Source organism: Bufo gargarizans, chromosome 11, assembly GCF_014858855.1.
Source record: "Bufo gargarizans isolate SCDJY-AF-19 chromosome 11, ASM1485885v1, whole genome shotgun sequence".
In the NCBI taxonomy this organism is placed as follows: Eukaryota; Metazoa; Chordata; class Amphibia; order Anura; family Bufonidae; genus Bufo; species Bufo gargarizans.
Genome location: NC_058090.1, coordinates 98,534,747 through 98,546,994, shown reverse-complemented (window position 1 = coordinate 98,546,994; position 12,248 = coordinate 98,534,747). Strand labels below are relative to the sequence as shown.

The window sequence follows — 12,248 nt, the reverse complement described above, 5'->3', positions numbered from 1 at the left end:
ATAAATAGATGATGGGATAGATCTCTGTACTGACCCCTGATATATTTATACATAGTAATTAGATCTCCCCTCAGTCGTCTTTTTTCTAAAGTGAATAACCCTAATTTTGATAATCTTTCAGGGTACTGTAGTTGCCCCATTCCAGTTATTACTTTAGTTGCCCTCCTCTGGACCCTCTCCAGCTCTGCTATGTCTGCCTTGTTCACAGGAGCCCAGAACTGTACACAGTCCTCCATGTGTGGTCTGACTAGCGATTTGTAAAGTGGTAGGACTATGTTCTCATCACGGGCATCTATGCCCCTTTTGAAGCAACCCATTATCTTATTGGCCTTGGCAGCAGCTGCCTGACACTGGTTTTTGCAGCTTAGTTTGCTGTTTATTAAAATTCCTAGATCCCTTTCCATATCAGTGTTACCCAGTGTTTTACAATTTAGTATGTACGGGTTGCCAGTTTTCTACTTTCAGATAAGTCTTCTCTGTTCTTATTGTATTGTGTTTGCTATATTTCCTGTGGTTTGTATCTGGGCCTGAGACAGAGACTTCCATTCGTCCATCTGTGAAGGAATGGGTTGTCTCTGGTCCTAACCTTATTCCAGGGCCTTATAGGGATATAAGGGCCTAGGTATCCAGCATATGAATATTCCTACCTTCAAGGTCTATTCATATTGATAGGTAGTTAGGGCCCGGATTAGGGTTGTCTAGGAGGTGACCTGTTCCTTCCCTAGTTTTCAGGCCCAGTTACCTTTTCCCTTCCCTCCTGTGTTTAGTGTGGAGTTCAGTGTGATTCCTATGTTCACCCAGCCCCCTTTAGCCTCCATTTCTTGGTCCCCGCTAAGCCAATCATTGGCCACATAAGTGACAGAGGTTCAGGCATTTCCTGCGTATCATGCCGGAACCAAGAAGTATTTTTCTTTTCAACCAATTCTTTACAGTATTTAAAAATTCTATCCAGCTGGACATCCCTTTTAAAGGGGTATTTACATCTGGGACATTGATGGCATATATCACTAAGAGAATGGAGAGGTAGCTGCGCTTGCCAGTGAATGAAAAGCAAATATGGCATGCACGGGGTATTCTTCACTTCTCCATTCTGGAGAAAGGTGAGACCTTCTGCCTTTATAATGGAACAACTTCCTCCAGTCCCTAATATTGTGGCCCAGTGCCCTCCCTGACTCATCCACACTGCTTCCCCTGCAAAAGATAGTGGCAAATAAGCATGGGAGGGCTTTGGAGAAGATAAAAAACATTGCGTGTAGCAATCTTTTATTATTAATCAGAGCATCAGAGTGTTACATAGGTGATTACCATAGGGGGGGAGGTGCTTGTATTGTGTGACGTACTGGTTTTTCTTTAACACATTTTTATTTTTCTCCCACTAGAAATTGCAATAATAATACAATGCAGATCACCTTATTGTGAATATATGTACAGTAAAATTCCTTTATTTGTGTAACAGGATATAAAAAAAAACCTCTTAAATAGGAAGATCATCCAGTGGGATTGCAGCCCAATGAAACAAAAAATGCTCTGCTCCTGTTTTTGAGAACTCTCTCTACTCTCCCCCTCCCTTCTCTTAGTGATAGAGATAGCAGCAGGGAGGAAAGGGAGGTTGTACATGGCAGATGAGAGTGTGATAAGGGTGGAAAGAACACACAAGTTGACAGTCATTTAGATTGTGTGCAAAATATATAGAGAAAAAAGAGCACCCACCCTGCAGGGGTATAGAGGAGAATCGCACACTCCTCCGCATCAGTGACTGACAGTACAAGGAGTAAGACTTTCCTCATGAGCTAGAGAAGGAAAAATGAGTCCAAGAATGAAGCTGGTATATGAGAGCTAGAGAAGGCAGCAGCATCCTTGACACACCGATCTCACATACACCATGTATTACTTGGAGGGACACGTTCAGGTTTCTTTACTCAAGGTAACCACTCACATATGTAGAGAATTTAATTTGTCGCTATGACATATAAAAGGTGTTTTTTTTGTTAAGTCTAAGGACCCCTTAAGTGACTGTTGGAATGGAAACGAATGGAACCAAAGTAAAGGAATTTTACTGTATATAATTCTGTACATTATTTGTGGCTTTCCCTTTAAATATCCCAAAGATGTTCAAGATGAAAATGATAAAATATCAGAACAACCAGTGACACAGAATATCGAAATGAGATTGTATTGTCTTAAATTGAATTACGTCGGAGTAATGGAGAAAACGTATCTCAATACAGCAAATGAAAAGGAAAAAAAAAATCTTCTTGACAAAGAAGTATCTCAAGAAACGTCAACAAGTGTGCGGATAAAAAGAAGAAAATAATAAAATATAATACTGATAATGTCACTCGTGTATGCTTCTCGCTTTTACAAGATATATAAAAAATATATATGTATATTTACACACGTACTGTACAAAAATGATTGCCTACGAGGATCTGTTTGCAAAAAGAACAGATTTCGTACAAAAGATACATTTGGTTGAAATTGTAAAAAAAAAAAAAAATTATATATACAGTTTTTTTAAAGAAATCGATACATAGATACTTAACCATTTCCAAGAATAAATGTTGGGGGGGGGGGGGGGTGAAGGGGGATTAACAAACGTTTAAGTGAAAATTAAATTTTGCATACATTTGTAAATGGTGGAAATTTGTAAATTTGCATTGGTTAAGCAATGTATCTTGGGTTGCTTTGGCAAAACATAAAAGGTAATAGTAATGTACACAGAGGTTTTGTAAAGGCTAAAGCAGCATCATTTTATGTAACTGTACCATAAAATACTGGTATTTTTCAAAAAATTATTGAAAGGAAAATTCAGCCCATTGTCACCGTACCCAATCATTAAGTTACCCACTGTTTTGTTGAGGTCATTGATAAGTCCCTTTTAAGGGATGTCCAGGTTCAGAGATGAACCCGGACATATTCATATTTTCACCCAGACTGCCCCCCCTGACAAGAGCATAGGAGCTTATGCTCTCTTTTGCCCTGCGCTGAATTGCGCAGGGAAAAAGCATTTTCAGGAGATCCGGTGACGTACCTAGCTCTCCTTAGGGCTGCCAGGCAGAGGCTTCCGCCCAGCAGTGGGCCCGGTGACGTCGTAAACCGGCTAGGGCAGCGGTAAAGCCAGCCTATCAGAGCCGGTGACGTCACCGAATACACTGCTGGGTGGGAGCCTCCGCCCAGCAGTGTGTTTTTGTAAATAAAAAAAGCCCTTGCCCTGCGCTATCCTGCGCAGGGCAAGGGAGAGCATCAGAGCATGAAATCAGGGGCTGCCTGGGTGAAAATATGGGTATGTCGGGGTTCAACTTTGAACCCAGACAACCCCTTTAACTCTATGCTCAATGCAAGTGCTGCCTGTTGATATTTATTTTAGAAAGGCCAATTTATTATTCTTGATTTTTAAAAAATAATTGTATAATTATGTCATTGTGTTTTAGATATAAATGCGGGGAAGGGATAACTCCGTATGAAACACTGACTCGTACTGCTTTCTTATAATGATTGTCAGTAGTAATAGGTCAGTAAGAATGACTCTTACAGCTTTAAATACTGGTGACCCACGCTTCAGTCAGCATAATCCACATGTTTATCATAATCAACATAAGGTGAAGGATCTCCTGGAGGTAAGATGTTGATTGCAGTCTGCATGGCTGAAGCTATGAGGTGTGATATAACTGCCTCGAGAGGAGTTAGGACAGCATTGTAACCGCATCTCTCCCGAGGCAGTTTAATCCCGCCGAATAGCTTCAGTTACAACATCTTACCTTCATGAGATGTTTGACTACATGTTGATTATGATGAACAGATTATGCTCTGAAGCATGAGACACCAGTATTTAATGCCGGAGATTTTTTAATTGGGAAAGCCAGTTGGAATAGCTAGTGAGACATCTTAAATTGTAACACGTCCAGTTGCTCTGACTTATTACTGCTGACAGACCATGATCTGGATGATTGAGATCTTTCACAGACATAATGATTATGAATAAATATGAAGTACCATGCATTTACAGGTCTTAGCAAATACAGGTGTTTTTTTTTTTGTTCCTTTTTTAAAACTTTTTTTTCCTAAAAAATACCAACCCTTAACAATAATGTGTCAAGGCACAGGAAGAAAAAAAAAGTGGTCGAAACCATATCGAATGCCAAGAAGAATGCCCTCATTTGCCTGGTAAACATTAGGTGTAACCTAAAGAAGCAAGCAAGGGCTAAGTACTTTAAGACAACATTTAAAAATGATTGGAAATGGACTAAAAACTATATAAGCATTATTTCACCTCCATGTCTTAAGGTGGCCATATTATACATTAGAGGAATGTTACCTGAACTTGTCAGTTCTGGGTCGCTAGTCCCCCAATGGCAAGTGTTGGGGATAATAAGGGTTAGGCATGTTTGATTTCTAAGGGTGTCTTATTCCCCTCTCACATTTATTCACACTCGGCCAAACCTGTAAAACGGGTTTCTTTTATTCCGTTTGAAAGTATTGCTTTACCATTACAAGACTTGGACCAAGCACCAACGTGTACAGATGAATTTGTTTTCTGTGGATCTAAATTCTGCTATGATGTATTTGACCCTTGTGCGATTCTGACTATGAAAGATTGGTTTTGTAGTCAGTTTTTCCACTGTTGTGCTAACATATGTCATAAATATAAGATATATGGCCCACTTAACCTGTATATGACCTAACTTTGCTTGTTTGACTTCAGTATCTTACTCCCATATGAGTGGCCTCCATTACTAATGACCATATCTATTAAGCAATCTTTTGGATTTTCATGTACCACCTGAACCACGAGACCTAATACTGCTTTGTAAAACCGACCGCCTATTTAAGCAAAATATTGGACCATTCATCCCTGAGTATTATTTTTTTTTCTCAGCCAAAGAGCAGTGCTGGAGTTTCACAAATGCCACACTGGCTGTTACTTATTGCATACTGAAGCCACTTGAAAAAATCAAGCTGTAGTTACAAATGGAAATTAATGTAAGCAAGGATGGAAGGGTCGAATACTTGTAAGCTGGAATGCTGTTGACTTTGTGTAAAGTACATGTACAATATGCACATGGATGGAATAATCTTCACCTAGAAGTGCTCAGTAATTAAAGAAATCGTATTAAAATATATATAAAATGTATAATGGCTCAGAGGTTGTTGGGAATTATAGATCGTGTTGAAAGAAAGCAGCAAATTAGCTCTTCTGGTTGGACTCCCTACACCATCTCGATCTCCTGAAGGAGTACCAGTACCTTCTAAGAGCTGGACTAAGCAGTACAATAGCTAAAAGTTCTCCATAAGTGGAGTTCATAAAACAACATATAAAGATGCAAATCAAAATTCCCATTTTTTTTTGATTGTCCGACTCATTCTTTCATCGCTTTCCAACAGTAGCTATCCAAATATAGCTGTCGAGATTATAAAGCCTGTCATGAAAGCAGATAGGACCATACATATATATCATATGAACTACATAACTGTGTAACTCATGCTGCCTCATCTTCTAGAAGTTGGAATGTATATCTACAAAAAGACCCTGCTATGGTAAGACCAGATTTTCAGTGGCTAATGAAGAAAGTGAGAAAAGCAGACATGTGGCCCGAAAGAGTATAGGGTCTCATCAAAGTGAAAAGAAAAGCTTCACTGGTACCAAGTTGACTTGTAAAGTCATGCCATACACCAGATGGCAAAAAAACATGTGTTATTCAAGGAATGATCAGGTACTAAAAGGCCTGCCTTCTGTTTGGCATCTTTTTCCATGTCAAAGTGTCAAGGCTTTGCTGGTCGGGCAACATTGTTTTCTTGGGGACTTCTGAGATCAAGACATTAAGGTCCCTGAGTATCAGAAGACATGGTAAGAGGTTGCTTCTCCTTTTGAAGTCTTTTCTTGCCTTTAGATGGTACGTTACAGAAGATTTAGTGACGTAGTGTCATCTTCTCTGGTTTTTTTCCTCTTATGCCCACCAGTTTACACTCTTCAGACATGCGTCTGCATTCTTTGTTGAAATCTCTGTCCATAGTCGGAATGTTGGGAAGTGTATGAGAACCGGGTGGCGCCAGTGAACTTCCCGACTGGATCAAAAGTATCATATGGTCCCCGATCCATACCTGTTGTGGTTGGCTGAGTATAACCAAGTCGGTATGTTGGGTAGCCAGAGTTTGGTGAAAACCCATGTGTCCCAAATTTTTCATAGTTATCGTACGAAAGTTGACTGGTGGTATCTGTTGTTGCAGGGGTTACTGTGGGTGTTGGGTCTGTACTATAATCTGAAGTAGCTGCCCGACTATAAGTGTTCAGTTGTGCATAACCACTGGAGTGAGAGAGGCGAGATGAAGGGCGAGCATCAAAACGTGCTGGTCCAGGATTACGGTAATCTGGATACAACACAGTTCGGGAGTTCGGCCTGTCGTCGTGAGCCCGGACGTTGTAATACCCATTGGTTGGATCCTAGGGAAGAAGAGCAGCGTGATCAATGGCAGGTTATGATGGACATGAATATAGAGTAAGAAAAATGATTATTATTGAAAGGAAAGGAAGAATATAAGAAAAGTGGGCAGCTAGCCTGAGTTAGGCGACGTGGTGTTCATAAACTTGTGTGCTCAAGTAAGCAGTGAAGCAAAAGTCACTATACAGGTGCATACATTTATTAAGATATGTAAAATTGCTTTGGACTACAGACATTTACATAATGCTTTCAGCATATAAATCATGGTAGCTTGATGCTGATGCCTGCTGATGAGTTACAAAAATGAAAAATGCTCAAGTCTACTCATCAAAGTGTATACCGCAAAAAGTTTTTTGTTAAAATGTAGTTTGGATGAAGCTAATTTGTAGGATGCATCCATCTAGGTGAAAGTAAAACCCATCAATATGGGTGGATATGAAAAAAAATAAAGGTCTGCGAAAGCTACAGACGGGCCATTTGTATGCGTTCTATTGCCTAAATATTAAATTGTTCCTAGTAGCCTGGATGTGTGGTCAATCTAGTTTATTTTCTTGACTTAAAAAGCTCACATTAATTGATTACATTCATTAAGAATGACTTTGATGACTAGACCCAAGTTTTTGGCAGTGATGGGTACGTGATGTTGATGAAATGTACACCGAGCTCCGTATCTGATTTAAAGTAGGCGAAGAGTTTGATCAGTCCACAAAAATCAGAGTCCATAATGTCCAGTTGAACCAGATTGTAAATCCATGTGAATTGTGAAGGCCACTCCAATTGACTGAAGGCACAGTCCACACAGTTGCACACAGTTCTTCCTACAATGTTCATGATGTTTCAGTGAAGGACTTCCAGTAAACGATCCATCGGAATAATTGGACTTTCGACACATTTCAAGTTTGTATGTCTTACCAGACAGAATTGCTTAATGTCCTATAACGTGTATTCAACAGTGTCTTCATTACACCTGCAACAATCTGTTGCCATCATCTCCCCTAACTTCACAGAAGTGTAATCGGGATTTCGAACCTTCTTCGTCAAACAGTTTAAAAATCACAGTCGGAATTGAACTGCAATACTCGTCTAATCCCTAAAAGTATGCAACTGTATAGTAATGTTTGCTTCACTCTCCAAGGTATAGAAGAAGTTAGAGGAAGAGAAAGAAGGAGGTATTAAACACAGAAGAATTTACACAGTTCACAAAAATTACACATCACTCGATAATCTTGCATGCCAAACAAATCGTTCGTGCTTAGTATAGTGTGCAAATCAAGATATATTCAGTCTTGTGACTAGAAGATGCCGCAGGTAGCTTCCACCAGCATCATCTTGTTAATGCTACAGAGATCGGAGACTTGTGCTAGGATTTGCGGTAACTAGACTTCCTTAAAGTGGCACATTGGGATTATACAATTATTTGTATTGGTTGAAAATATATGGATGCCGCACCTTGAGTTCATACTCTTCCCTGTCAATGGTGTCACAGCGTAGGTCTTGCTTCAGGTCCACATCATCCTTAAAAGACTAAAAAGAAGCAAAATGTGAATGAGTTATTCTACTGGTTTTATGACAATATCATAATTATTGAAACAATATTTGATATATCATCCATTACAACTTTCAACAGCCACGTATGTTGATGTCAACTAGGATGGTCATACTTTTAGTCCTTGAGAAGAAGTCATTTTACCCACAAGAGCAGATATAAAAACTACAATTTTCAAGCTCATGGTAGTTAGAAACTCAAAGGTTCCCAGGGCACAACAGTGTTGATCATTATCATGTACTTTACCATTGATCTAAAATAATCTTTAAACAACTTTGAAGGGAACCTGGCTGAAGAACAAATTAGCTGGCAATACACTAGAAATTATGGATGTCTGAAAAGGCTTATTTAGACAATTTTTGCCTGATCATAAGTGCCTTTTGATGACGTGAACAAATAAACCATGGCAGATATCTGTCACAAAGTTGGCCTGCTGTCCTGGATCTTTTTGGCCTCATCGAGTGCTGTTATTGAAAAGTCATTCCTGCCAAATGACAAATCTGCAATCGATCAATGGAAGCTCAAACCTGGTGAAAGATCATGGCAAACTATTGTTTTAAGTAATGACATTGGCATTGAAGAAGACGGCCTTCACAGACTGAACTGAACATGGGGGCACATTTGCATAAATCTGATCCCCTGCTTATGAGGGTACTCACCTAAAGCGGACATAGTCACTATATGAGAAATATGAGAATAGGTTAACCTGCAGTGATGAAATTGTAGGGGTGATATTTTCTTACCGAATAGATGGCTTTCATGACACGCGTTGCAGTAGAAACACTAGATGTGTCCTCCTCCCTGTCAGGGTGCATGGTTAAAGGTTCCCGATTGACTGTCTCTACTTTGATATCGAGCTTCCTTAGTGTGACATCCTTGCGGCCTGGTTAAAAAATAGCAATTATTTTAAAGAATGAAGCTTGGCACCCTATCAAAACTTATAGAACCTCATAAGTCTTAGCAAAAACCTAAACTAGTAAGATGACTTGAATCTATGATTCGTTTAGGGAACAAACTTTTTTGATTCTAGTTGAATTGAATCATTTTAAAACTTTGGTTGTTATTTGCTTTGTGGTGTTCTCAGCTTTCTTGACATATGATCTCGCCAAGACCATTTCTACAAGAACTGACACAGCATCGGAATCTCAGTATTCAACTATTGTGCTTTCTCTTCTCGTACAAGCACCCGAGCAACTGTGCAGTCATTGGATACATCACTTATCACAAACTATTGCATAGCCTCTTAATTAGCTCCACTGGGAAAGCCATTAGCTTCTCATACACTTGTCAGAAGACTTTAACGCTGGTACTCACTGCCTTTACGACGTCGATACAGGAAGAAAATGAAGAAGACAAAGAAGATGATGACCAGAATCCCAGCTCCGATAGTTGCCCCGGCAATGGTCCCTACTGGTACCACTTCTGAAAAAAATAAAGGTTTGTAATTACCTTGAAATAATCTTGTAGGATGTTTAGCTAAGTGGAGTACAAAACTAAGGATCTATTCTAGCTATTGCCTAGAATATTTATGGGTTGAACAATGAGTACAGAGGCCATCTTGTTAGGATGTAGAGGAAATGTGAATAAATAGTGTGCCTTCTACCAAAGAGAATGACTCTGGGCAGATGCTTTTTCAAAGTGGTTAACCACCATTTGGACCCCCACCCATCCTTCTCATTATGATTGAAGACTAAGCATTCTCGTCCTCGAGGAATGCAAATACCCTACAACTAGACATCTCTTCTCACAAACAGCATTAGAAATAAATGCACAAACAAGGAAAAGCACGGATATGGGTCCTCTGGCACGAACAATAGGCCAAAAAAAGTAAGTTTTTCAAATCTTAGGGTAGGTTCACACAAAGCTTTTTGGAGGTTTGAGGCACAATTTCCTGCAGGTTTTTCAACCAAAGCCAAAAGAGGATCCAGCAGTAAGAAGTGTAAGTCCTTCCTTTATATTTCTGATTTCTTTTCAAATCCACTTCTTGCTTTAGCTGAAAAATCTGCAGGAAATTCTGCTTCAAAACTTCCTCTAAAAACTCTGTGTGAACCTACCTTAACACTAAAACCACATTCAGCTTCTCGGAGAGGGAATGGTAGTCGGAATTGGAAATAGTAGGTCTTTAAACCCATACCTTTCTCTACAAGCTTAATGATGGCTGCTCCCGAGCCAAAGCTGTTCCATGCTGTACAGTTGTAGCTGGTCTCAAAGTCTATGTCCATGACCTTGTTGATAGTGAGGGTGGACTGTACGCCACTTTCTGTTTTTGTCTGTTCCACGGTATATCTATCCATAGTTCCAGTCTCTAAGTTTTTCTCTTTCCAGGCCCAGACCTAAAATGTGCAACAAAAAAAAATGGGTCAGACCTTGACTAACAGGGCAGCTCCCTGTAGGTAGCACTAAAGAGACAAGTGGTTGAGGTGGGGGAGTCATGAACCCTTTATATATCCACCGCAGTTTAAGTGTTTTTGCATCTTTATATTTAGCATTTTTATATTATTTTCTTTTGATATCTCCAACATATTTTGGAAGTTTTTGCCCAAAACTTACTTTTTGTTACTGAATTTTTTGGAAGTACAGGCATTTATTAATAGTCATTTTCTAATGGAAATGCTGATAAGGTGTTTGGGGACAACACTTTACTAATAATCCAATAACCACAGGTTAAATGGCCTCTCTAACAGAGCAGCCTTGAAAGACATGGAAATTTCCCTCCAGACCTCCGCAGATCTGTAATAGTTAACTGGAAAATCCAAATCACTGAAAAGCCTATAATGAATTCTCCTCAGTCGCTTCCTCTGCTAAACACTTCATTTTGTAAGCCGTGATAAAATGATTTCAGCCGCAGTGGATGCTGTTTGGAGAACGCGTCTCCCTCGGGACTCTGTGGTGAGGCAGCAGTGAATCCAGCACAGATTTGCACTTTAATTAATGCAAAAAGACATATATATCTGGAGAGGTGGGTTCGGCCACTGCCTTCATCTATTCTAGGGCTCTGGCTTCTGAAACCTTCACGTAGATTTATTCATCTTGGATGGCCCTGTCTCTTAAATTTTAAAATGAAAAAAAAAAGCAGAGGCGTGAAGTACTGTAGGAGCCAGATAGGTGGCGCCATTGCTAAGGAGATCGCTCCAGGTTACAGAGCATAGACTGGCACAGGGTCGTTGTCTCCGGCAAGATGTGATTATTGGAATAATCATTCATCAGCGGAGCAAAGCCCATAAAAGAAATAATTGCAATATATCCCCTTTTCTCCAAGGGTGGTCAAAACTTTAATCATGTAGAGTTCAGACCTGGAAATGCATTACCAAGGTCTGCTGCTCCAGATTACTTCAGTGAAGAGCAAAATATGGCGCCTCGGTTAATATTAATTGGTATTCTAGAGAGTACGTAAGCAAATAGATTTTAGATGGGGTGGTAAACCAAACTTACCAGATGCCTATATCCGGCTATCTCAATATATCACCATATACCATAAAGTGCTGATGTCATTTCAGGCCCAGGGGCCCAGATATGACTGGACCCCCTACAATTACAGCACCAACCACATGCAGTCTCAAAGTATTTCTGTTTTTTAAAGGATTGTCCATTTAGACCACTCTTTGAGTCTCTGTATAGTTGGCCATGGATCACAAGATCAACCCTCAATAAATACCACCAGGACATTTATCACTAAAGAGAACGAAGATGACAAAAATATGCACTCACAATCCGATCCGGAGGCGGGGTGCTTCCAATAAAACACTCAACCTTCCCCACTCCTCCTCGCACCGCGTACTGTTCTCCCTCGCTGGTGATTATCGGAGGACCTTAAAGAAGGATGGACAGAGGTTTCATGCTTTTGACCATGTTCATTGATAGACACATTAAGATAAACGTAACTTTCGCAACCAATGTCAGGCAGCTGCTGCCAAGGCAAATAGATGCATATGATGAGAGCATAGTCATCATTAGTCAGAACGCACAAGGTGTTTTGTGTACAACTTTGGGTACCAGCACACAAGAAAAAAGCAGCAGAGCTTGAGTGGGTTCAAAGATGGGCAACTAAAGTAATAAATGGAACGAGTTGACTATAGCACCCAAGAAGATGATGAAAATTCAGGTAATTTAGTTGAGAAAAAAGATGGCTGATGAGAGATCTAAAAACTATGTATAAATGGTCGTTTTATGTCCAGGACCGTAATGGCAAGAAGGGGGGATCTTCTACATCTACAGGTTTCCACACCAGCATAGACTAGGGTTATTTGCTGTAAAAGTATTGAGAC

At 39.9% G+C, this 12,248-nt stretch overlaps 1 protein-coding gene across 2 annotated transcripts in view; it reads right to left on the bottom strand.

The window, feature by feature from the left end:
* Positions 1 to 1,232: 1,232 nt before the first annotated feature.
* Positions 1,233 to 12,248, bottom strand: part of KIRREL1 (kirre like nephrin family adhesion molecule 1) — a 1,083,006-nt gene continuing 1,071,990 nt past the window's right edge. Inside the window, exons 10-15 of one of the 2 annotated variants that reach the window (XM_044272305.1) lie at positions 11,692 to 11,792; positions 10,118 to 10,316; positions 9,298 to 9,402; positions 8,727 to 8,866; positions 7,887 to 7,961; positions 1,233 to 6,439 (exon numbers count right to left, since the gene is read on the bottom strand). In XM_044272305.1, coding sequence (XP_044128240.1) covers positions 5,969 to 6,439; positions 7,887 to 7,961; positions 8,727 to 8,866; positions 9,298 to 9,402; positions 10,118 to 10,316; positions 11,692 to 11,792 — 1,091 coding nt within the window. In that variant the 3' untranslated portion in view covers positions 1,233 to 5,968. Of the gene's footprint in view, positions 6,440 to 7,886; positions 7,962 to 8,726; positions 8,867 to 9,297; positions 9,406 to 10,117; positions 10,317 to 11,691; positions 11,793 to 12,248 lie in introns of both variants that reach the window. The other variant, XM_044272304.1, reaches the window with a different exon arrangement.